This window comes from Diplotaxodon limnothrissa, linkage group LG1, assembly GCF_057381915.1.
Source record: "Diplotaxodon limnothrissa isolate DT_005_m linkage group LG1, D_limnothrissa_male_GT1.1, whole genome shotgun sequence".
In the NCBI taxonomy this organism is placed as follows: Eukaryota; Metazoa; Chordata; class Actinopteri; order Cichliformes; family Cichlidae; genus Diplotaxodon; species Diplotaxodon limnothrissa.
The window spans coordinates 28,763,526-28,789,885 of NC_140596.1; the positions used below are offsets into that span (position 1 = coordinate 28,763,526).

Below are 26,360 nucleotides of genomic sequence, written 5' to 3' on the forward strand. Positions count from 1 at the left end.
GGTTAGTAAAGGATCAGGTCTGAATGCTTCTTCCACCAAGTATTCCTAGAGCTGTCTATGTGTGCCACTAGAGTACCACCTGATATAATCAGACTAACAAGCGCTCCTCTGCACCACAGTCCACCGTCTTCACATGGATGACCTGGGCAGCTGCATGATTAAGTTACAGAGTGTGCATTCGGATGAGCAAAGCACCAGGGTGCATTCAAACCTCACTTTGCGACCTATTCTTAATTGTTAATTAAGTGCATATATGATCACGTGGCTTCTAGCTGCACGTGTGCTCGTGCACACAAGGTACACTTGTGCACAGTGTTGTTTGAATGCTGGAGGCATTCATTTCAACACAAAAGAGCAGAGCGCTTTGCCATTTACACACGCTACTCGCTACACGAACACTCTGCACTGTCTGCTGGGGGCTGGCTGGCCCGGACCAACCTTAGCCCCTGCACTCTCCAACACCAGATGTAGGTCGCCGAGTGCTCCGGGGGCTGGGGGATCCTGCGTGTTTGTGCGTGTTTCCGGGGAGGCTGTAGTGTATTGTGCGCACAAGCGCATGTGTGCATGCTCTTCCAAGAGGAGGGGGGGCAGAGTGATGATTGTAGTGGATGAGTTCATCATCAAGGACATGGCCCCCAGTGCACTGTCTCCATTGCTGTCACATTGCATCGTCACAAACAGGCCACATGAAGCCTGACAGCCCGGCAGACCACACCGAGGGCATATTCTTGTCGGTCCCTCACTGTGGCTCTCTCTATTGTTTTCCTTTTCTTACAATCTCCAAGTCTCATCATGCATTACCAGCGTAATAATTGCAATTAAAACATGATGGGATTGATTAGAGGGGGATTCAAAAGGTCTCCACCTGGTAGTCAAAGAAATAACAGTAAGCAGCACATTTATTTTCTTAATGTGGCAAAAACTGCTTAACCAGATGCTTTATGCTGCATTAAGAGATGAGTGCAATGAATGTGTTGGCTAAGGGATAGTACAGTCAACACTCTGTGTCACACAAAGGACCGGATTAACATGCTGACCTTTGGATTAATCTTTCTAGCTGTGTGAACTTTATGTTGAGTCTAGTTTCTGAGGATTTCAAAGGGGATGTCAGTTCATCTCAATCTGACAGGCAGTCCTTCTGATGTGATGTGTTAATATCAGCACCAAATTCTATACTACGTAAGCTAAACACATTCAAAGCAGGATTCGAGCACGAAGACCCACTTTTTTGACAATCCATGAAAAGCAAAAACTATCATTAGTGTTAGAGAAGTAAATGTCAGGGGAAAACACCAAATTCTGTATCATATATCCTCTATAAAATGCAGGCACTATCCATCCAGACTGATGACAGAGTGAACAACACTGTGTGGGTCCTTATAGAGTCTTTGCCAGCAATGCCATCCAGAGAGTCGTGCTATTAGCAGGGACAAACCATAAGAAATATGACTTTAGCTTACTCTTGTAATAACTTGAGACACTGGGAAGTGTTTGTTCACTGTGACCATAGTAAACTTCAGTAGTACCAGTTTACAAAGTACATCAATTAATGAGCTATATGTGTTGTATGCTCCTTTCATTTTCAAAGCTGTACAGTGGGCCAAACTGGAGTCTCTGGAGAGCTAAATTTTGGCAACTGGGCCTTATGTTTGACACCCATGCTTTAACACTTTCAAGATTATTGAAATTGTGAAAACTCTGTTTCGACCTTCCGAAATGGTCAAGGGAGCCAGCTGCTGCCTGAATTTAGTTCTGTCTGAAGTTTCATACTCCCCACTGTTTGCCAAGTGCTTGCTGAGTGTGGGTGGGTTTCTCTTTATAATATTGCATATAATTCAATATAATGTTTTTGTCATATATACTGTGTTTCCATGTAGGCTTAAAACTTTCCTTTTTGATGAAAACCTATAATAAGAGGTGGTTCCCTGAAAAATCCTTTTTTATGATGCTATAGGCCCTTCTTTTGTGGGACCTCCCACAGTGCACCTATCATCTTGGCTTTGCTCTCTTCTCGTTCAATGTAAATTAATTTGATTGACGACTATTGCAGGTCATTCACTTTGGATAGTTTTTGCATTGTCCCCTCTCTTTCCAGAGCCTGTGCGTCTGGTTCTGGAGCTGTGTGTTCCTGATCTTTTGTTTACTGGCACCACCAATCTGCTCAGTGTTTATTGTTTTTCAGCGCTCATCCTTTCTCTCTCCGCTCACCCCAAATGGTCAAGACAGCCGGCCGCCCAGCCTGAATTTAGTTATGACTGAAGTTTCTTACTGCCCACTGTTTGCCAAGTGCTTGCTGGGTGGTGATGTTTTGGGTTTCTCTTTATAATACTGCATATAAATCTGCTGACCTTGATTTGTAAACTCTCCTCAGATTATACTTTTATGATTTGCCAAAGCACTGATAACAAAGAAAGTGAAATGACCGTGAAAGATGGGAATATCTACACTCCTTCCCTGTGCCACGTAAACACAAGTCTGGAATTTTTAGATATTTCTCTGTAAATAAACCCCTACTTTACTTACTGATCTACTCTGCACAAGACATCGCTGTGCTGTGAAGACACAGCAGTCTCGGGTGACAACTCTCTAATCTAAACTGATTACAGTGGTGATGGCAGCGTTCTCCACAGTGTGCCAGTTTCAGCACATCCCCCACGCACTTACGGCCTAACCTCCTTCCTCCCTCCCTCGCTTATCATCACAGCTGATTGCACTGCTGAAGTTCAAATGAACTGTTAACCCTGTCTTTACACTGGAAGATGGTATTAAGGACTGATGAATCAAAATGTGAAATCTTTGGGTCATCATGCAGGATCTTTGTATGCTGTCGGGTAGGAGAAAGGATGTGTGTTGCATCAACTGTCAAACATGGAGAATGACGTGTGATGGCCTGGGGCTGTTTTGCTGGATCCAGGGTCAGTCACTTGTACGAAGTGAGAGGCACCCTGAACCAAAACTGCTACCATATCATTTTGCAGCACCATGCAATGCCCTGTGGTATGCACCTAGTTGGTTATGGGTTCATCCCACAGCAAGATAATGACCCAAAACATAAGTCCAAGCTACAACACAACTACCTCAGGAAAAAAGAACAAGATGGTCCTCACTAAGATAGCTGAACGGGTGTGTGCGTGTATACACACACACAGACACACACACACATTATGAAAAACTACTATTTATATGGTATGTAACACAAGGTCAGTGATTCTTTGGTGTTACAACCTGAATCAGCTTAGTGCGACTAAATGAAAGAAAGAAAATAACAAAATAGTATACGGTAGAAAAATGAAATATGTTTAATGCAAACAGACCAAAGGCCAATATCTGATCTTATCAATTTTTGAACTTTTAGACACATCCCTATAAATTATCTCCAATAAATTATTAGCAACTGTTTCTGCTGGGAACAAGACTCTTTATTAAAAAAAAATAAAAATATCAAACTACATAACTCAACCCCCCCCTCCAGAAATCTCTTGTTTGTTTTTTAAATTTAGTTTATTGACAGCAGATTAGTTCTTAAGTCTACATGTCCTTGCATAACATTCTGACACAGAAAACTGAAGCTGTGTTGCTTACACGTTTTCGCTGCAAATTCTGGTTTAGTGTTTGTTACAACACTGTACCACACAATTTTATACCAAAGCATATAAAACAGTAGCAGAAAATAAACAAAACAATGCTCCTGTGAAATTTCAGAGCAATAATGTGCTAATGAAATTATACGGCAGCCCACAAACCCGAGAGAAACAGTCATTTTCAGTGTGAGCTCCACTGCAGAATACTGCAAATCTATCTCCTGTTAAGACATCCAAATATGACAACAGGGCTGAGCAGTGTGAAATAACATGGGAAAACATTACTGTGGTTAGGTATGACGGGGGGGGGGGGGGGGGGGGGGGGGGGGGGGGCGCTAAGTGGAAGTCCAGCAGATTCACACAGTCCCATTTACCTGCCAGGAATTTTAATTTGGAGAGTAAAAATCAGTGCATCAAAAATAAAATGATAAACACAAAAGACTTTTTTTGTTTATACATTGCTCATCTTGAATCACTGAAAGAAATATTAGTTGCACACTCCTGCATATAGTACTACAATGTGAGCTGAAAGACTACAAATACTTTAAACACTTGTAACACCTGAGAGATTACAAAAGAGATCAGTAGCGATCATGATGTGGTCTCTGATGGGAGACGTATCCCTGGTTGGAGCTTGGCCGCCCTGAATAAGACCCACTTCCATGACCCCAGTGCCGGTCTCTGTCTCGGTCTCGCTCTCTGTCTCGGTTTCTGTCGTGCCAATGTTGCTGTCCACGATCATCTCGTCTCCAACCGCGGTCTCCTCCCCATCCACGTCCTCTGTGACCACGGTCATGGTACCTTGATGATGACATAAAATTAACAAACAACAGGCAGTGATTGATAGACATTAGCTTAAGTTGTCCTCATAAACTACTATGGTATTGTGAGTCGTGCTTACTGGGTTTCTCTAATCTCTCATCACAATTTAAAAATAGATTTCTCATTTACAAGAAGGTAAAAATACCAGGAAACTCCTCCAGAAACTTCCGTGTTAATGCTGGGATTTCAGTTTTATGAAGGCAGTTCACTTCTTACTGGGGTACATCGCCATGGCAACTTATTCTACCAACCTAACCTGTAGGCTATGCTCCAGATTAGATATTAACAGGTCCAAAATTACCACCTATGGATTAATCGGTTCTCTGGAAAATAGCGTCAACATTCCTGGAAGATCCCTCTGACCTCTGTGGGCAGACTGTATTGGGGCCAAGTTTTCTTAAGAGCATAAAACACAGATTTTGAGATCTAGCCTTATTCCTTGATTTTTGTGTGTGTGCCATTTTCTACAAATATTGGAGAATTTCAGTACACAATTATTAATGGGGTCACACAACACATTTATGAACCTTACATCAAATTTGCTCACAGACAAAGCTTGCATCTGAATTACAAACGAAACTAAAACCATCTTACAGACACTACATTAATTTCATTGCATAACAATTGTAATCCATCAGATGTATTCGTTACAGCAGACTTATAATTTACAGAGCCCTCATTTTCATCAGCATTCTTTTGTGGCTCCTGGAGGAGTTTAAACAGATATGCCCAGACCTCCCTTTTTTTAAGTCACCTCCTCTAGCCCTTGTGCTGCGACACTAAGGTGTTCCCAAGCCAGCTGAGAGACAAAGTCTTGAAATGACTAAAGAAATTACTTGTCCTGGGTTGGCCCTGGAAACTCCTCTGTAGGACATGCTCTAAACACCTCACCTAGGAGGGAAACTAGTCAGATGGTTGAATCACCACAACTGGCTCCTTTTGATATGTGTGAAAGTAGCGGCTTTATTCTGTGCACCACCTGAATGATCGAGCTTTCATCCTCTCTCTCAGGATGGAGGAAGTTCTTTTTCACCACTCCACAAATCACCACCTTATAACAGGGGAGGAGTTTGTGTGCTGTCTCAAGTAATTTGCTCCAAGTTGCAAACTGGTCCTGGGTGAAGGGCAGAATAAATGAGTCTGTGTTGGTTCACAGTCACACAGATCATTGGAGTCCTGTGTGGTTGGTTGGTTGGTTGGGGGGGCTTGCGACTGGGTAGATGCTGCCAGTGCCATGCCTTTCAAAATATATCAGCGGTATCTCGAACGTACTTCATAGTACACTGTCCAGATCAATGGTATAGTGGAATACTGATCTTTAAGGACAGTTTCACCCCTCTGACTATCTTGCTGTCATTTTTCAGTGGAAAACTGCCTTACTTAATGAGAAGTCTTTTGCATTCTTCTTTACTGGTTCAGAGCATCTAAACAGAATCTCTCATTCCTTATCCCAGCTACACGATGGTTAGGGGAATTCTCCTTAATATTTTCTAACGCTTATCACCTACATTACAGCGGTGTTTCTATCATTATCGCTTCTCCCAATCGTTAGCAGTTTCGCAATGACAAAATGAAATCAATAAGCAGCCCTACCGGTTATCTCTGCCTCTCTGGTTTCCTCCCCCACGACTCCTCCAGTCCTCCACGATGGGAGGGTGGTCTGCAGGACGGTTTAAGTACTCCTGGTACTCCTGATCCTCCGAGGAGAACCTGTGTGCGAACATCTCCTCGTAGTTCTGCTGGGTTTCCGCAGTTTCGGTCATTCTGTGAGCACACAAATTATTGAAATACTTAATATCACAGAAAAGCTGCTATCGCGGCGTCGTGTTTGTATTCCCTGTTGGTCTTGCTAAACCGCGTGTTCCCAATAAGATAACTATTCTGGACAGTAATAGTAGTTATCCAACATATAAACAACGAAAAATAAAACTAGATTAAAAACAGTTACATCTCTGGCTTTGAAAAAATACCTTAATGTGACAAGTACGTCGTTAGCTTTAGCGACACTTTCCACTTCTGAAATTTCAGTGTCGTACGTCGCTGAAATCCTTCCCCCCCGGAACAAACCTCTACAAATTTTAACGGTTCTGGGAGCGCGCGCACCTGCCAGAGATTAATGAACGTTACCTGGCAGTTAGGGGATAGAAGAAAAAAGTCCAACAACCATTATGAAAAGATTCAAGACCTATTAATTGACACAATTACATGCTAATAAGTGGCGTAGCGAAGTTTGCTTTAACAGTTATTCCGCTTAATTTGGGAGAAAGGGCAAACTGGTGGAAGCCAGCACAGTGAATGGAAACATGTAAGTGCATCAGATTTTTATTTTTTATTTAAAAAACCGTCGGGTTTAACTGAAAATTATTATTATTTTTTTTTGTTTATGACTAAAAAACTCCAGTCTGGCCTGAAAGTCCATCTAAAACCGCAGACGCCACCACAGATATGACAGGTTTAGGAAACAGTGGGTGGCTGAAAGGAGAAAGCAGGTGGAAGCCGCCCCGTGTCGCTGCTGCTGCCGTTGATATGAAACAGCCCGTTGTGGAGGAAGAAGCTCAGCGTAGAGCAGCGAAATGCAAACATTAACTTAACTCACCAGCGCCGATTGTTTGAAGGCGGCGAGGGAGAAGCCACGCCAAGGTGGGATTCACACCCGCCCATGTGAACAGGAAAAACAAAGGAGGAGAGGAGGAAAAAACTTCCTGAATTGAACGGGCTTCTGTGAGACTGAGCTTGACAGCCCGGTGAGTCGAGTTTGCGAAGAACTGCTCTCTCTCTCCCCCATATCTCAGCTGTCTCTCAGCGGCAAGAGGACTTGTTCGGAGCTGGCACACGGGGTTATGAACTCTTTGGACCGCTAATCATCTACGGACTGCGCTTTTGAAACATTATTTTTCCTCTCAACCCAGCCAATACATAACCTTCAGATTAAAGAAAAAAATAAGGAGTTGTTCCTCAAGTCCGCGGCAATGGGGTGAGTAATCCAGAAAGCGCTGCCCTTCAGAGCGCCTCTCATGACACCTGCGCTGACTAAAAATGTGTTTGTGCGGCGAAAAGACGGCAAATATGCCCCCAGAGCTGCCCGTTTCACCTGTCAGCCCTCAAATACATTTAATTCTAAATATCGCTGATTTCAAGCGCCAGGTTGTGAGAAGATCACCTCTGTTTTATTGCCAGATTGTGTTGCAATGTGGGGAAATTAATGAGGTGACTCTTGTTGGACTGTCAGTGAGACTATTCAGATGTGTGTATATGTGTGTGTGCGGTGGGGGGGTTGATGCCATATTTATAATTATGGATTTATGTTTTATTTATGAGCAGAATTTCAAAAGGATCATTCTTGAGTGCTCCGCTTCTTCCTTTTCTTCAGGATAGGAATATGGTTTGGAGAGGGTTATGATATGGAGGTGTCAGAGTCAACACTGCCCACTAATGAGGAGAGATGGTGGTACTTGTGGAAGTGTGTATTTGTACGTATGTGTGTTGTCCACAGTACTGGAAGTAGTGGCGTGTACTCCCACAGTAGTTTTACATGGTACCGTACAGTATTTTGCCTCTATACTGTGGTATGAATGTTGATTCTGTGGCTCACTGCCACAGTTATGCAATCACCATCTCTCCCTCTTTCTGCACATCTACATATATCCCTGTCTATGCTTTCCAAGCAGCTGGATTGTTTTAATTTCACACAAAAAAGGGAAAACTTTTCAGACTTAAACCTCATTCTAGATCACTTATTTATTCATTTATTTATTTTAGGAATTCTTCCACTTGTAACACACAAAACTTGGATTTATGGAAACTATGATGTGAGGCGTGAATCACTAGCTGCATAAATGCTCAATTATGTAATGAGTACCACCCCATACCAAAGTGATTGCTTTTCCTCAGTATTTTAATGCGTAAGAAACCAGTTCAACAGTCCTGACTTCCTTTCGCCAGTTTGGTGTACTCACCCAGCCGGTTTCAAAGGACTCAGCTGTGTTGTGTCATGAAACTGACCCATGCAGTGGATCTGTGACAAGCATGGCAGCCAGGCCAAAGCAGGAGTTCCCACCTACTCACAGGCACAAAAGTTCCCTTTTTCTTTTCTATGTTCACTCAGTGCTAAGCAGTGGTGTCACTTGTCAGCTAAATACCTTTTTAAGAAGGAGGGCACAAATGGCTTCTATGAAATTTTATCCCACAGGACTTCCTTGAAACTACATTGGCTGCCTTTGTCATTCCAATTAGTTTCGGGGTAATCAAATGTTGCTTGTATAAAAAAAAATAAAAAAAATCTTAAAATTCCTTTTTGCAATACCTGAGCAGCAGTGAAAAATCAAAACTATGGAAGGCTGATAAATCCAATCTCCTACACTTGATTCAGTATTGTTGCTTTGATGCATTTGAATCAGCAGCTATTGCAGCAGTGATTGAATCAGCATGTTGTGACTGTGTTAGATTGTCTGACCAGGAGTCCAAATCACAACTAATGAAATTTACTCTCATAGAAGGCAAACAAAATATTTAATAATAATAGTAATAGCGAATCAAATGTGAGAACTGAAACTGGAAACTTTCTCCTTAAGAAATAACTTAATGATTGTTGCTCATTATGCTGCAACTGAATGATGGAGATTACTGATGAATCTGCAGTTTTCTTGTGTGTTTGTGTAAAACAAGACCCAAAAAACAATGCCTATCACATCTTAAACCTTGAAGTAACTGGACTAAATTAAAGAAAGGGGAGGGGAATTCTTTTGTTCGCCTTCCAATAATTAGCAGATGTGTTGCTAATTCTGCAGTGTATATATTACTACCTGAGCACACCTGCTAATGATGCAATGTGTTTTGCACGAAGCAGCAAATCAACAGATAAGAATGAGTCTGTGTTTGGTGGAGGGAGCTGTAGATCATTTGTCGTGTGTGTGTGTGTGTGTGTGTGTCTTTGTCCCTGAAGCTCCTGTCTCCTAAATGAAGTTATAGATTAACTATAAGTCAGACAACACACACATTAACGCCCTCGATTTCTATCTTTACGTGTCCCTTTATTACCATATTTCTTTGAGCAAATGATCTATCAGTACCCTCTTGACCCTGAGACACTTTTTGTTGTTCATGCCATTTCCACACGATTTATTGAGTATATACTGTTACATATTGGTCCAAATTGTAGCATTGTATGTGTGCATTTGTATGTGTACGTCATGTGCGGCATGTCCTAAAAAAGAATAAATCAAGCCTATGTAATTAAAGACTGGTGAATTGGAGAGGGGGAGGAAATTCAGACGGTAGCACTGGGAAAGAAAGCGATGAGAATTCTGTTTCTAAGTACAGTTTTGCAGCTTAAGGGCTGCATCTCTGGAATTATTCCAACATAAAGCCTAGATTGCCTGAAAGCCCCTACTGAATAGGCAGCCACACAGACAGCAATGCAATCAGCATATTGCTATTTAAAGTAAGCCATGCTGGGAGCAGGCCTAACACAGGGATAGATGATAATCTCCTGGCTGGCCAGAGAATGGCATATAAAGGTTTAACACTCATTGATTAGGCTCTGTGACATGTGACGTGACAGTGGGTCCTTTGGCTGCCCTGACAGGAGAGTGGACTGTAAGCTTAATCTGAGGCTATGTTCTCCATCTGTGTCCGAAGGCTGGAGGGGATGGCTGTAGAGGTGCAGTTGGGGAATAGGAGCAGGTCTTACTGTTAAAGAATCATGTGTAAATGAAAGGGGACAGGCTGATGGTGGATTGGACGTCTCATCACCAGATGGTTGAAGCCTAGGAGGCCATCTGCTGCCATGCTGTTCTTCTGTGGAGACTTCCTCACTTCCTTTTCCTTGGAGCGCTCACATTACGTTGGGCTCTGTGTCCTGCCGCCTCAGTGTGGTGGAGGGAGACCTGCTGTGGTGGCTTGTTTGATTCTGGCCTGCTGCCTGTGTTGCATGGGACACTCAGTGATGCCAGACCTGGCATTGATTATGAAGGTCATTGGTAAAATGAATAAAACATAGTTTACCACAGTCATGCCTAAGACAGAATGTTTTCTACAAAATTAAAATATCCTGCATTAAAGCAATATGTAAAGATTATTTTACTATTTTTCCAGCTGTTTTTCCAATTTGCCAAAATGAGAAACAGCCCGATTACTAAAGTTATAATGTTTCGGCCCTCAGAGCCTGATCATGATCTGTGGAAGGAGTGGGACAAAATATTAACAAGTGTTTTATCTTGAGATCATCAATCGTCGATAGCATGGAGCCAATTATAGATACTTCTATTGAATATGTAGGTGGACTGAACTAATTTCCCTGACAAAGGTGGACTGTGTATTAAAGCAAGAGAGCTACCGTAATTAACTGATTTTAATGCTAGTAAACAAACCAAGTAGCATAACAGCAGCATTTACTACTCTTCAGTTGCACAAATGTCTTGATGTATGTTTGGATAATTGCCTCGCGACGCATCAAACGTTGTATGCCTAATTGTGGATACCGTATTGCAGTACTGAGTTACAATAGGCATGGGAGTTAAATAGTATCTCTCATGTATATCAAATTTTTACTATAGCTTTATAGAGATTGGAAATTCTGGTAATACGGGAATTTTTTTTTTAGTAAAATAGAAATGCTTGTAATTAGTCAGTTTATGAGCAGTAGTGTTGAATTTGGGCTTATTTTGCTCTTCCCTCCTAACGGTTGTTTCTTCCTGCACTGGATAGTGTAGTGCAGAAGAGATGCCATAAAATAACCTTTAACAGTGACTTAATGCGAGTGGTTTTAAGCTGAGACATCATGCTCCTGTTTTGTAAATGTCAGGAGAAAGAAAATGAAAGCATAATATAGAGCTGTAGTTCTCTGCTAACTAGACCTTGAAGTCTGTTATTGCATACAGTATATATATATACAGTGGCCTCCTTTGACCTGTTGACATCATTAGTTGAGCAAAGTGTTTGTTGCAGGGAAAGCCCAGGTGGTTTAGTAGTAATGAACCCAGAGAGAATTTCCTCCGCTGCTTACTTTGCTCATTCACACAGACAACACGCCGTTCTCGCTAATAAGGCGGCGCCGCTCTCCATCAGGACCCGCAGATAAAATATAACACCATGCCTCAGCGGTGCTCACCTAACATGCAAAAAAAGGATAATGAGAATCCAAGTTGATGATTTCTAGTGTTTTATGCTTAGCAAATTAATACACTCATTTCTAATTTTCCATATTCATGTTGCCACATTTGAACAGTACACCTTGTGACACAGTTTTTTTTTTTCATATGGGAAAAGATGTCCTTTTGTTACTGTGCTACACTCTAAAGCCTCTTGTAATGTGGAGTGCTACTGACAGGACCAGCAGAGAAAGTGAGGAAGGATAACTGCTCCCAGTGAGTGTTTCTGCAACTTTACCGTGGATATTTGACAAGTGAATAATGCCCCATTTGTCACTAAAGTTCTTCGAGCAGGCAGCGAAATCTGCATATATATATATTTTTTCAGACCACATAGGGACAAGGACAGCACTTTATACTTACTCTATGAGTGATATAATGAGCTTAAGTAACTGGGGTAGCCTGCTGATTGTCCTGCTTTAGTGCCCGTTTCATCAAGAAAACTTTCACTGTGGTGAAATTGTCTCTAAAGGAATAAAAAAATAAAAAAATAATGGAGTAAAAGACCAAAAAAATAGTTTGACTTCCTAATGTTGGATGTTTCTTTTTATTAGTGAGATGGTTGCACAGTTTGTGTTCACATCAGGCAGCTGAGCATAATGTGGTCCAGTCTCTAGAGGATTCAAAAGGAATGAAATATGAAGTCTCACTGGCAAAGAGACTAAAGAGGTTATCTTATATTATAGGTTACTATTCTCAAACATATTGTTATGCCTCTGGAATTGCACCCATGTAAAAGTGACTACTTTATTCATCTCTTGCACTAGAGCTGGGCGATAGAACGATAACGATATGTATCGCGATATAACTTCTACTGATAGAGAAATTAAGCTATCGCGATAGACCTCGCCGCTCTTGTCCTCAAAAAAAAAAAAAAAAAAAAAAAAGGTCAGCCAATCCAAATTAAGTAGCGCAGAGCCGAACCAATCACAGCCGCAGCGTCACGTCGCGTGACTTGTTACGTACAGCACAAGTGCCAAGCCGCAGTGTGTTTGTTTGGGAAGCAGCCAGCGGGTAATGGAGCCAGCGCGTAATGGAGGAAATGAGTGTGCCGACTAGAAAAATCAACCGAGCGTGACCGAAGAGAAAACAGATGATGGTTCCAATGCCGGAGAGATTGTCAAACGGAAGAGCCATAGAAGTTCCGTAGTGTGACGGTATTTCGGCTATTTCAAGTCTGACAAAAAACAGAGTAGCGTGCACTGTAAATTGTGCCGAAAGCAAGTCTGGAAATACAATAAACTGGTGCATGCGTCACACTGCGCCACGTTATTGTTTCGGTGAAATGAATTTCTACAATACTGTTACTGTTAATTCTACTCTCTGCAGTGTTTAAATGCTTACATATACACACAGTTACTGTCCGTCCACACATACGACTCGGTTCTGCTTCTATGCCCCAGCTTTGTTTACTTTTTCCCACCGAGGCTTCTAGACTTCTGATTGGCCAACATTTAGGCACGGTTAGGAATCTAGCGCCACCTGCTGCTTTGGCATGTTCATAGCAGCGTTTTCCTTCATTTCTGCCTTTATGTGTGGACGGGATTATTTTTTAAAACGAAAATGGAAAATCTCCGTTTTCAAAAATACCCGTGTACGTGTGGACGTAGCCTCAGTCTCTGACTGGAAGCGCTAATTCGTCATTCGGCTTTTGTCAGACTAAAGTAACTGTTAAAACTGTTTGAAAAGCTAAGCTATACAACAAGGAGAGATTGAGAATTTCCTTTTAGTTCTCAGTTTATTTGATATTGACAAAAGTTAGTCAGTTTTGTCTGTTCTTCTGTAAAACAAACTAAGATTTATTTTTAGAATTAATATTTTGTTTCTAAGTGGAATTGACAATTTAGTCTGTTTTGTTTGTTCTATTTTGAAACTTAAACGCTTTAGTGGCTGCCTTTTGTGTAGTTTGCAATATTTGCCTTTTATTTATCTGAAAAAGTCTCATGTTCCTTAAGTACATCTACCCTGTTGAACTTATTATGGGAAATAAATATTTAAATAAAAACAAGCTGCTGATTATTTCACATTTTACTTGTGAGCAATGGCACATTTAAATCTTACAAATATAGTTATTTGGCTTATATCGTGATAGATATCGTTATCGCCTGAAATGAAAAAAACATATCGTGATATGAAAAAATCTCATATCGCCCAGCTCTATCTTGCACATTTAATGCCCGAGACATGGTGCAAACCCAGATAGCGTGTGGCGATGCCATCTCTCTAACCTATTTAGTGAGCGATCTGACACCTTTGTAACGGTACTGCAGGCTAGAAAAAATGACACTGAACTTTCTAAAGAATCGGGCCTTACTGTCACAAGTGATCAACCTTTCTTTTTTTAAGATGTGAAAAATTACCCAAATATGTTTTTACATAACCACCCTTGGCTCCACATTTAATTTTCAAACATTACCACCTTGTGAGGTTAAACTGTCACACAGGTTTACTGCAGTGATACGAGCTTCCTTGTGTTTAGTGAGACACATTAACTTTCTGTAGGGATGTAAAGAATGCAGTTCGCATAGCTGAAGCTGCTGACGCAGCAGATTTCTGTTAAACCAGTTTCAAAGCCTGTTTGAGTGACGTTAAATGCTTTAGCGTTTAACCTCAGATTTCTAAATCCTCTATCAGACCGAGAGCTCGATGAGCAAAGTTTGTCTGTGGGTGCGGTAAGCCCGGAGTGGATTCCTATACTCAGGAATCTGGACAAAGCTGTTTGTCTTTGTTACTGAAAGAAAAACATGCCTGATCTGCACAGATGTAGCAGCACACAAGTGCAAAGTGACTGCAAGCGCTTGCATGAAAATCACCATCCCAGGCTCCTGTTCAAAGATAGAAGCTGTCTGCTGTTTATTCACACTTCCTCTCAGAACACCATGCCATCCTGTATCATCTTAAAATGTCTTTTTTAAGCTGCATGATAATCCTTCTTAGCTGTGTATGGTGTTAGACTAATCGCTACCTACCTAAGTTATAAGTTTTTGTGAGTTATTACTCTCAAGGCAAGATTGTTTTTAACCCTTTCATGCATGAATTATGACAATCTCAATCAGGATTTTTATTCACCTTAGGCATGAAAAAATAGTTTTTTGAGCTTCATTTTTTTAAAAATGTACTTTTCAAAGAGTGTTTTTTTTTACTTGTCCACTTACGTGGACAACATCACCTTTTGGAGTGGGTGGCAGGGTATGGAGTGACACATCAGTGTCCAATGTAGTGGTTTATGTGCAAGTATACCATCAACACTGACTCTGTGAAAGGCTGATACAAGAAAACAGCCTTTGAATAGCTGTCTACTCTAGTGACCACTATGTGTGAAAGGGTTAAAAATGCATGTATTTATAGGTGGGGTACTCTGAGTAGACGGATCTGTCTGTCAGCTCACTTTAAATCTTATTGCTGGTACACAACAAACACGATTGCTGCGTTATCAGTGTGTACAGTCCTGAGGTGCGTATGTAGGTGTATGTAAGCATAGACAGTGCAGTCTAACTCAGACCTGCACCCCCACATAGAAACACACACACACACACACCTGTAAATTATTCAAAGCACCAGATGGGGACAGAGAACGCCTGACAGGCAGCGGGACAAAGTATCCAGTGGTCATAGTCCCAAATGTTGTCGTCTTTTTTTCTTTTCTTTTTTTCCTCATTTATTTTTTTATATCTAGTAAAATCAATCAACCTAATGCTTTTTATCTGAGAAAAGCAGATCAGACAAATCCATTAAACAGTTGTGTGAGTGCATCCATGTGTTCAGCAGCGGCCTTTCACTCCTCCTTCCCTTGCCAGTCTGAGCTGGCTCGAGACACTGGCACTGCAAAGGTCAGCGCGTGTGGCTATGTAAAGCGACAACAGTGATCTGTATAATGGGTTTTGTTGTTCCCAAAGCAGATGAAGACCGAGATTAGGCTTAAAGGGGACAGTGAATTTATTAGGCTTTCATTTCTGTGAGAACCATAATCCCAATGGAAGTAAAAGCTTTATTAGCTCATGAATATGTGCTGCCTGCCAGCTTGTCTGTCTGACATTATTTTCACCGGCAATTCATAACTGCATTAAAGTATTTCTGTCCATGAGACATGTCACTTTGCCCGTTGCAGTGAAGCTTTGCAACAACAATGGGACCATCTGTACCCTGTTAATCAAACATGTGTACGCTTCTCAGCATGAAAAATTGTTTGTTCAGATTTTTAAATAAAAAAAAAAAAAAAAAAAAAAAAAAAAAAAACTCAGATGATTTTGATTAATTTTCCTAAGCACATCCCCGTGCTTAAAATGTTCAAAATTGATTTGTTGGCATCACATTACAGCAGCTGTACCAGTGTATCTAGCTCAGAACCATTACATATGTTTAAGGAAGGAAGATACCAGCCCAAGAAAATGAATGTAATGAAACAGTAAAAAGGGTTATAACAAAGAAAATATAATGCAGTAGAAAAAATTGTGTGGTTCTGTTGCTGTGGTGGTTCAATCCCAACTGCTCCAGTTTGGTTTGGGCAAGATATTGAATTTAAGTTTTCCCCGATGCGTCCATAAGATTGTGAATGCTAGACAAAGTCTAGTCTTGTTTGAATGAATGTGTGATTGGGTGAATACAGCTTGTAATAAAAAGTGCTTTGAGTGCTCAGAGTAGAAAAGTGCCATAAAAGTCCAAGTCCAAGTGATAAGATTTTGTGGAGGCAGATAAGTGATATGTAAACAATGTTTTAGAAGCACATTTGGGATTTTACAGAGAATAAAATTATCATTAAATCATCACTAATTATCAGAGGACAGAATGACTCTTATAGATGCTTATAAGATGGAAATGGTGGTATTTTGATCATTTTTCTTCAAACTGGCCATGACTGTGTTTGGGTGAGCTAATGCTTGTGCTGGCTAGCTAGACTAGTTATCGGGATTCAACTCTACTCATTTTGATATTAAGAGGAGATGCTAATTTAAGCTAGCAAAAACACTATATTAAATCTACTAACCAGAAAAACTAACAGCTGACTCCTTTTTGTCTTTTACTACCTGACACTGATTAAGAGAAATCCGCATGTGACTCAATGCTGCCAGTCCCACGAAGCCTCAACACAATTTAAACTGATGTGTTTTTAAACATAAATTCACTCTGTGCAGTGGTCACAAACAGGTGGATTTACTATAGAGACAGAAAAACAGACAGCCTGAAGAGACACGTTTCGGCTGTAAAGTTGAGTATTTTAACCTGGGATTCTGTGGGGGTGGAGTGGCTTTTAGAGATATCCTGAAGTGCCCATTTGAGGAAATGACAACTTAATTTTTCTGCCCTGGAGTTTGATGTTGGCTTAAGATATGGCGTAACATACAGATCATCCTTGAGGGCTGTTCATACATCACAGCATCCAAATTTCTGACTCAAAAGGGCTGTTTTACTATCGTTGCAGTCATTACACACTGTTTGCTGCTACAACTACACATGTTTCTTTTCCAACTATTTATTTATAAGTGACTTATGTATGTATGTATATATATGTGTATATATTGTACTATTCTTAGTTAGCGTATTGTCTGTCTTGTCTTAATGTTGGTTTAAAATGGAGCACTGTAACAAAAAATAATTTCCCCCAGGGATCAATAAAGTATTCTGATTCTGATTCTGATTAGAGTTCAGCGTTTAGTGCATTTTAGCCAGGTCTTAGCTTTAGATGGAGAATTGAAGGTGAAATCCAAAACAAAAGACTAGAATCTACAGTATGGGCTTGTGTAAATGTGTGGGTCCGACACACTATGGACCGCAGCAAAATACATGTAATACCAGCAAACATTTTGTTCTCCCTGTTTTCCAGGAACGTGGGAACGAACTGCACTGTGCTGTGCTTGTACTGTAGCTCACTACTCAAGGCATCAATATGCTTCCACTGAAGTGCTCTTCAGATGGCTGAACAGCATGTGAAAGCCCACTTACTCCCCGATGTCAGCACTGAGGGGGGGCTGCAATCCAACATTTTCTTTATTTTCCTAAAGCGACAGTCACAAGAACACCCATTTCATACAACTGATGATCAGCTGTAGATTTGTTTTTATTTTTTCCCCAGAGGCTTTATCCCCCTTCTTGACACAATTACTTATGTCACTTTCTGTTTCTATAACCATTTGCAATGTTTTGGATGCCTTTGAGGAAGGATTGTTCATGAGTGTGTTATGCATGTTTGCACGGTTCATTGCATTTCACTCCTCTGTGAAGGCACAGTTTTCACAATGCATTTGACTGTGCCTTGTGGGACAGAAGCACTTTTGGTGCCAGTTGGAGGTGGTTGGAGGGCCCTTGGAATTAAAGAAAGGATAACAAAATGATCAGTATGTGCTCAGAACAAGCTACTAAAATATACTGCAATCAGAATAACAAAGCATTGACAACAGTCAAGTTATTTGTACCAAGCAGTGGCATCTTTCTAATCTATATTTTGTCTCTGAAAGTATTTTTTAATTCACATTTTGATTTCCAACAAGTACTTTGAATCTGTCTCCCCACATTCTTCAGCTTGTATCCATTATTAAGTTCTTGAGGTGTCCTATGATCCCTCTCATCTCAGCCACTCCACTTAATTATTCCTCACTCTTGGAACGTTATAGAGGAGTATTTCAACCACCTGCACTCGCCTTTTGAAATGAGAACCTCCAGTGGAAATTTTAACCCTCCTGAGTCCAGTCCTTTTAAAGCACTATCATTAAAGAGAAGGCAGACTGTTTTTTATTACTTTTTTGCTTCTAGCGGCAGTGCTCTTTCAGTCTTAGGTTTCTGCATAGTTGCCTTGAAACACTAAAAATGGATGGTCTGCTTTCAAATGGAGTTTTTTTTTGTTTTTTTTTTAATATTTATTTATTTTTAACCACAAGCTTTGAAACTGTGTAATAGTGTAGTAGATACCGATGTGTTCTTTTTACTGAACCCAGCGATCACAATGGCTTGAAATTTAATTGATTTACAGAGTCATGTCTATTTTAATACAGTGTCACCTGAAGATCACTCAGTGTCTGCATTCTTTAAATCGGGGAGTGTCAAACATACGGTCTGGGGCCCAGAATTGGCCCGCCAAAGACTTTGGAAAATGTGAAAAGGGGCATACATTTTGGACTTTTAACTAGTTTTAAAGTTTTTACATTTTTACATCTTACCGTACTGATTTAAAAACCTCTGGGTCATTCATACTACACCAAAATATTAAGTAATAGATGAACATTTAAATGACAGTTTCTGGCTCAAGAGTTGGCAGTTCGTCTTGTAATCGGAAGGTTGCCGGTTCGAGCCCCGGCTCGGACAGTCTCGGCCCTTGTGTCCTTGGGCAAGACACTTCACCCGTTGCCTACTGGTGGTGGTCAGAGGGCCCGGTGGCGCCAGTGTCCGGTAGCCTCGCCTCTGTCAGCGCGCCCCAGGGTAACTGTGGCTACAATGTAGCTTGCCATCACCAGTGTGTGAATGGGTGAATGACTGAATGTAGTGTAAAGCGCTTTGGGGTCCTTAGGGACTAAGTAAAGCGCTATACAAATACAGGCCATCAATTTTGGTTTTATTTCATGTGTTTTCTTTGTACTGTTTTTATTTCAGCGTGGGGTTCAAATTATTTGCAAAAGGTTAGGGTTTTTTTCTCTTCTTTTTCTCCTCTGTTAAAAGCTGTGAAAGCTGAAAATCCACTTCTTGTCTTACTGAGTCAGGCTATGTTTCCAGGTAACAGCAGGACTGTCATCGGAATCATAAAGGTGTGTCTGTGGATGTCATTGAGAGGAGGAGCATTTGTATTTAGTCTGCGGTCATTCAAGTTTAACAGCCGCCTTGATCCTGCTCCTCATGCTGATGCTCTTCTGAATCACAAGGGCGGTGTGCAGCTCATGGCTGAGAGGCAGATTACTTCACTCCCACGGATAGATGACATGATTTTGAACTTTTCTCCATCACATTTATTGCTGACTTGGGTTTTATACATTTTATTATTATTTTTTTTTTAAGTCGAGTGTGGTTTCACCTTTTCACTTAAAAATGATTAAACTATAATGAGGCTGTAAGAGATTGAAAATGGAGAGAGAACTGCTTGAGTATAATGACAGAGACGTGGCAGTAAAACTGGGCTGGACAAAAGCTTAACTTGAATCAGCTTGTGAATACTTTCTAAAAGTGGACACTGAAATGAGTCAGAGACGGGCTCAGCAGAGCTTTTATCTACTTATAATTCCCGTAATGAGTGGAATCCATTTTACCGATGTTTCCCAGTACAGTCGTTTGCCGATAAATCCTAAGAATCCCCATTAGTTTACAGGTTTAATATCGGTGTTTTATGGATAACGTGCTACCATTCAAGCTAAGCGAAGTAATACAAAGCAGTTTTCTTTGATTATAAAAGATGACTCATGATGATGGCAAATGTATGCAAAATCATAATTAGGAATTAATCCAACTGATGTTTAATTCAGTGCCTTGTGCTGTGCAATATATAAACTGTTCAACAAAACAAAAACTGCTTTTGGATGTGGGTAATTGCAAATGTGACATGATAATAACATACTAAGAAAATGGGCAAGCATTATGTGCATTATCAGAGTGACATGTTGCCATTAGCACTGTGCATGTTTAGTGTAAAAACTGTTTTGACAATGTGATCACTTGGTTAGATTAACATTGCATCCAGTAGTAGGCAGCTGGTGTGAGAAAAGTCAATTATCTGACTGTGGTGCACTAGAAAAATCTTTCTCTAAACACATAAAAGTGCACAGTCCAAACATCTAGTGTGTTACTGACACTTATGAGAGGGAAGGGGGGTGTTAATGTGCTAATGGCTTTGGGTTGCCATGAGAATTAAGGGTTTGTGTTACATTATCACCTGCCTGTCCACACTAAGACTCTCAGGACTCTGCATTTCTGAACACAAAGCACACGGTCTCTGCAGACTTTATGTGATAAAGCTTTTATTCACCCTATAGCTCTGTTTGTGTGTGTTGTGTGTGAGAGAGATTTGGCTCGTTTATCAGTGGATGTTATCTTGAGCTGTAGTTCCATGTTGTGTCTTATCTCAATCGCCCTCTAATATCGTCCCTCTGCTCTGTCTTCTGCTCTTCAGGGAGCAGCCGATCTACACCACCAGGGCCCATGTCTTCCAAATCGACCCAACTACCAAGAAGAACTGGGTTCCTGCCAGCAAGCAGGCTGTCACTGTCTCCTATTTTTATGACAGCACGCGTAACAGCTACCGCATTATCAGTGTCGATGGAACCAAGGTATGTGTGTGCATATTCTGTATCTTTGTGTAACAATATCAATATCAATAACTGCCCTCGGGAGACATGGAACGAGAGAAACACTTAATAGTATTGAACAAAAGGTGCTGCCAAGCATGTCAGTATTGCATTTGCTGCTCTCACTGATTAGCGTTAGTCCAACATGGCAATGTTTAAGGTTTCCTGCAACTCCTCTGCGTTTGTCTGAATAATTTGATATTAAATTTATTGCACAATGACAAAGAAAAAGATGACATCAGCTCTATTTGAGGTCACAATATTTAGCAGTTAGAATTGTTGTATGATTAACTCTTTACACCTTGAAAGCCTACTTACTGGGAGCAGCCCTAGTAACAGGAGGCTTGAGGTCAAACTTCATCTTTATGGGGAAAGCGTCAAAGTTTAGTCTACTCATGTAGTGCTAAGCTGAAATAACTGTCTAACCGGACTGGCTGACACCTGCAGTTAGGTCCATAAGTGTCAGACAGTGACACAGTTTTTCTAGGTTTGTCTCTGTGCATCACCACGGTGGATTTTAATGATCAAATGATCAAGATGTGATTGAAGTACAGACTTTTAGCTTAAAAAAGGGGTTTGACAAAACCATTGCATTAGCTGTTCAGTAATGAGTCATTTTATGCACAGTCCCCCATTTTCAGAGTTTCAAAAGTAACAGTTGACTGACAAGTTGTTTCATGTCTTGTCAGGCTTGTTCACCATTTATTCCATGACAAATTAAGCATTCTGGAGTTGATTCAAGTATTGAACTTGCATTCAGTTCACTGGAACTGTCTATGTGAGAGTTGTTGATGCAACTGAAAGAAACCAGATTAGACCTCGCTGGAAGATCTCCAAACGTGTTGGCGTAATTCTGAAATAAAAATCTTTAGACAGATGAAGACGCGTTTAACCCGTACCCGAATGATAGGAAGGGAAATCTATGAGGTAAGGAGAGAAACATGATCTGACGCACAACACTTATTCTGTCAAACACACTGTTATAGTATGGGCATGTATGGCTGCCAGTGGAACTGGTTCAGCAGTATTTAGTAATTATCTGACTGCTGATAGAAGTAGCAGGATGAACTCTGTAGTGTACATGGCTGTACTCTCTGCTCAGATCAAAACTGATCCCACGGTGCTTCACAGTACACAAGGATAATGGCCCAAAGCATACAGTGAAAGCAACCCAAGAGTTTCTCAAGGGAAAGAAATTTGATATTTTTCAATGTGCACGTTGGTCACCTGATCTCAGACCATCAGAGCACACTTTGGAGTTACTGAAGACAAAACTGAAGGCAGAGACACCCACAAACAAGTGAGAGTCGAGACCTGGCAGAGCGCATACACAGCATGTGGTGACGAGCATGGGTTCTAGACTTCAGGTAATCATTGACTGCAAAGGATTTTCATCACCATGTTAAAGACTTTTCAAAGTTATTTTAGTTTGTCCAATTACTTTTGAGCCTGTGGAAATGAGGTCATGTAAAGGTTGGCTGTAGTTTAAATGTAATAAATAGACTACATTGAAACAGACTTTCTATACTGTCGCTGCATTTGGTACTGCTACAGTTTAAACTGTGTATACTTGTTATAGCAATGTTAATTGGAGACCTTAAAATTCAGAATTGCCCATTAAACAGTTGTACTTTCCATTAACTGTATAAACATACATCTAATAAAATATTTTTTAAAATTAATGCAGTGTTACAGTTCATAAAATAAAAATGTTCGTGTTGACTGTCCAATTAAGGGAGGAAAAAAAAGTGTGAGCTCTGCATTTTTATTTGCCAGCTGTTTCCATGGATTTAATGTATTTAAAAGCACACACAGCACATAAAAATATGAATATGGGACACACATTGATGATTTCTGTGCTTACCTAGGATCTTCTGCCTAGTTAAACTGTTTCCAGACATGGAGCTTTGCAAAACAAATATGTTAATCATAACATTAACTTGAATAACTGCCATGTAAGTTGAAATATTAGCAATCTTCCCCTCTAATAGATTAACAAGAGTATCAAAGAGCTGCCGACCTGTGGAGTCACAATTAAACTCAATTATCTGTAATTTCATGTCATCAACAAAAAGCCAACAGTCGTCATACTCTGAGGGTGGTAGAGTTTTTAAAGACTGGCCACACTGCAGGGGGAAAGTGTCAACTTTTGCTTGTGTTATAGTGATTTTTTTTTTGTAGTTGTGAGCATAGTGCTAAGATTAAATAATACAAGTGATGATGGACACCACTTGAATTTGTCTACATCCCATATTCACACAGTCTTCCTCTGCTTGCTGAAAAAGTACATTATGCGTTTCCATGGCGATCAGTTTTCTGTCTGTGTAGAAAGCTAGAGGAGCCTCAGGACAGCGATATTCCTCTGTTGACACTGTTAGGCAACCACATTTCAGAGTCTTAAATCACATAGTTTACCTGCAGAGCCACTTTAGGGTGGGTGTGTTGACAGATGTTTGGATTGGTTGATAGTTTCAATTCTCTGCTTCGGTGAAAGGATTGAGGAGTTAAGATTATCAGCAGGCGATGAGTGGCTTTCTCACAGGAAGTCAGCATATCGGTGTTGAGTTTTTTGCACAGCAAGCATGTCCTGCTGTCTTCTTAGTGCAAAGCATGTTTTTTTTTGTTGTTTTTGTTTTTTCTTTTTGTATGTTTTTGACCATCTGGCTCTACTGTAAAGAGCTTGTGTTCATTCTTAGAATTGTAACTCACTTTTCTGGGCAGTTTAAGCCTCACAGCACAATTTTAAGTAAAAGAAGCATCGGTTCTCTTCTCCAGCAAAGCATTGTTGAGTCAAGCTCTGCTAGCTTCAAAGCATTGAAAGCTTTCTTCCTACAGCTACAGAGGCAAGACTTTAATGTGTTATGTCATCAGCCAGCACTTATGGATCTGCAGGGATGACAACAGCTGACAATAGATTACTAAAGATAAACTATATCTACTACTTCATGTCTGTTTTATTTGTGAGAAAGATAATGGGACTATTATTTCTTCATGTCTAAAAGCATCAATTTTTGTCCTCTATTTCCTCAAGGCCATGAGTGCTCTCTCTCTTCTCTCCCTCTCCTGTCATCTTTGTTGTTGTCCTCCTCCTTCTCCCTCCTCTGTAACCTTAACAGAACATTATGTGTCATAAAATCTCTGCAGGGAACCGCTGTACGCGAGGTACAGGGAAAAGGAATTTCTCAAATGTTATCGCAATTTAAAAGGAGCAGACTCCTGCTGATTTTAATTTTATCCTCCTATCCATTTAATTTAAGTGAGTCAAAGTGATGTCGATATGAGCAAAGTAACCAAAAGCGAAGAAACGTTGAGTCATGTCAAATAGATGTTAAATATAGTTTCTAGTTTGCACAGTTGCTGCAAGGGAGACAGGTCTGTCTAGAAGAATTCTGTGCTGTTGCACGCACTAACTATGACAGACCATCAGCTTGTATTCATCCACCTATGATGTCTGGGCAACTGGCTGATGATGATATGGCAAGTAGAGGAGCGCATCAGCACTTTTGACTGTCGCTCAGCCTGCATCGTGCTTCTCATGCAACGATGTACCAAGTGCTGTGACAACACAGTGAGGACACATCTAGCTGTACTTTATAAATAATTCCCAGTATGATAACTTTGTGAGGTAATGCCTAAAACACTCAGTTCTTTTTAGATTTATCTTTCTGACACTTCATTAAGTATCTTCTTTTTTTTTTTTTGGCACAGCCAGTTTCTAGCACTAACGTTAAAGCTCATGAGCTTATGAGTTTGGCTTGTAGGCTAAAAGACATGTCTCCGCCAGTAATAAGAATTCAAATGAGCTTTTTATTCATCAAATGCTTGTGTAATTTAGTAATTTCATTGTATTCATTCACTTTGTCTGCTTATTACAATGTCTGTTAAGCCAGGGCAATCTTCATTGCATGGCATACCCTCCTTTCTCTTCGCTGTTCCTGTCAATCGTCACTTTTGACTGTTAAATACAAAACTGTCAAACAAATATATATTCTGCTACCTAGCCAGAGCTCATTAATGTGCTGGGAAATGTTGGCATTCAGCTGCTTTGCCCATACCAAGGAAGAAAGGAGTAAAAAAATTTCCAAAACCTGAAGGTTCTGAAATAATTATTTTATTAAGTGCTAAGTATTCTACAGTGCTACCAGTGACATGTTGTTTGTGAAAGTGGAAAAATAAGGGTTAATTGTGCTGGAACATAAACAAGATGATCAGGTTTATTCATTCTTTTTAAAGTTGTTTTGGTCTTGCCTAAACAGCATAGTTTGTATCAAACTATCAAAAAGTCAAGTTTTCCTGTTATCATCAATCTGCTCATAAAGAGTACACTAAGTCTTTTTTTTTTTTTTTTTTCTAATTTTCCTTTTTTTTTGAAGTTGTGAGCCATAAATGTTTGTTTCCATCCAAGAACAAGAAAACAAAAAACTAACACCCTCCCCGATAAACCTGGGGATCTAGGGGATATGCACACTCCACCTTTCAGTGTCTGGTACGTCAAGCTAGTCGATTGGATATTGTGCTGTATGCCCAGCTGTCATCAGAGAGAATGCACTGGGCTGTTATCAGTCCCAGCACAATTATCCATAAGGATTATGACACAGTTGCACCAACCTTTTATAGTGTGAAGTCCCAGCATCAGCAAATTCTGTATTGTAAACAAAGCTGCAGATCAGTGACTCTTTCAACAGGGGAAACAAACGAGGACAGGAAACATAAAAAAATAAATAAATCTAAAAGCACGCATTTGAACTTTTGCCAGTTAAAAAGCTGCACTTCATCAGACAACTGTCAAGACTTGAAGCATAAATACACAGAAGTGTTGTATTTATTGTGACTCAAGGTACAAATACACCCTCTATTCAGGCAACACCTGGATTTATAGGTCTGCAAAGACCTTGTGAAGGTCTTGGCTTTCTCAGAGATCAAAAGCTACATTCGGGATGTTGAACTAGCAGACTTATTAATTCAACTTTCTGCGTCATAAACATCAGCAGATGTACAAAACAAATATAATTCACACAAAAACTGTAAAAAAAAAAATACATTCTGCTAAGTTGAGTTAAAAGTGGTGTTAGGTAACCAAACTTGCGTCATCACCACCGAGGAACAGTGTTTTGTTTTTTTGCAGTTCTTAATATATGGTGAGATGAAATGCATCAGGACATTAAAGCAGTTGGCAGACATACAGAAATACTGAACATTTTTTCATCTGCATCACACCTCTACCTGATGAGCAATCGCAATTTTTCCACTTTGCTTTCTGGTTTAATGACAGGACATGGCAGACTTTGTCTCACCTATCATTGGCTGTGTTTCAGATATACCACAGCATCATAATGACTATCCTCACTGCGCATTTGTCACCATAATTCAGATTTTTATTTTTTTGTATGTCCTTTTAAGAAAAAAAGATTCCTTCCTGTTCGTCCTAATTATCAGTAGATAACTTCAGCTGGTGTGTTTTTTTTTTTTTTTGTTTTTTTTTCCTTTCCAACCATGAAAAAGTCATCTGGTATTTGGTGCTTGATAACTGATCTCTCATGTTCTACATC

At 40.3% G+C, this 26,360-nt stretch overlaps 2 protein-coding genes across 3 annotated transcripts in view; one reads left to right on the top strand and one right to left on the bottom strand.

Annotated features, from left to right (window-relative positions):
- Positions 1–3,370: 3,370 nt before the first annotated feature.
- Positions 3,371–7,133, bottom strand: LOC146639951 (RNA guanine-N7 methyltransferase-activating subunit-like protein). 2 transcript variants are annotated; one of them, XM_085348878.1, is made up of 3 exons: positions 7,000–7,133; positions 5,997–6,167; positions 3,371–4,382 (listed from the first exon to the last, which is right to left on the bottom strand). In XM_085348878.1, the coding sequence occupies exons 2-3, from the start codon at positions 6,164–6,166 to the stop codon at positions 4,163–4,165; spliced, it is 390 nt and encodes a 129-aa protein (XP_085205004.1). In that variant the 5' UTR covers position 6,167; positions 7,000–7,133; the 3' UTR covers positions 3,371–4,162. The 2 variants fall into 2 exon arrangements, with proteins under 2 accessions (XP_085205004.1, XP_085204920.1); XM_085348794.1 differs by lacking the exon at positions 7,000–7,133 and adding an exon at positions 6,374–6,432.
- homer2 (homer scaffold protein 2) overlaps positions 6,840–26,360 on the top strand; it is a 37,715-nt gene continuing 18,194 nt past the window's right edge. The window contains exons 1-2 of the mRNA XM_085348700.1: positions 6,840–7,377; positions 20,637–20,793. Of these exons, the coding sequence (XP_085204826.1) occupies positions 7,373–7,377; positions 20,637–20,793 (162 nt within the window). The 5' untranslated portion in view covers positions 6,840–7,372. The remainder of the gene's footprint in view (positions 7,378–20,636; positions 20,794–26,360) is intronic.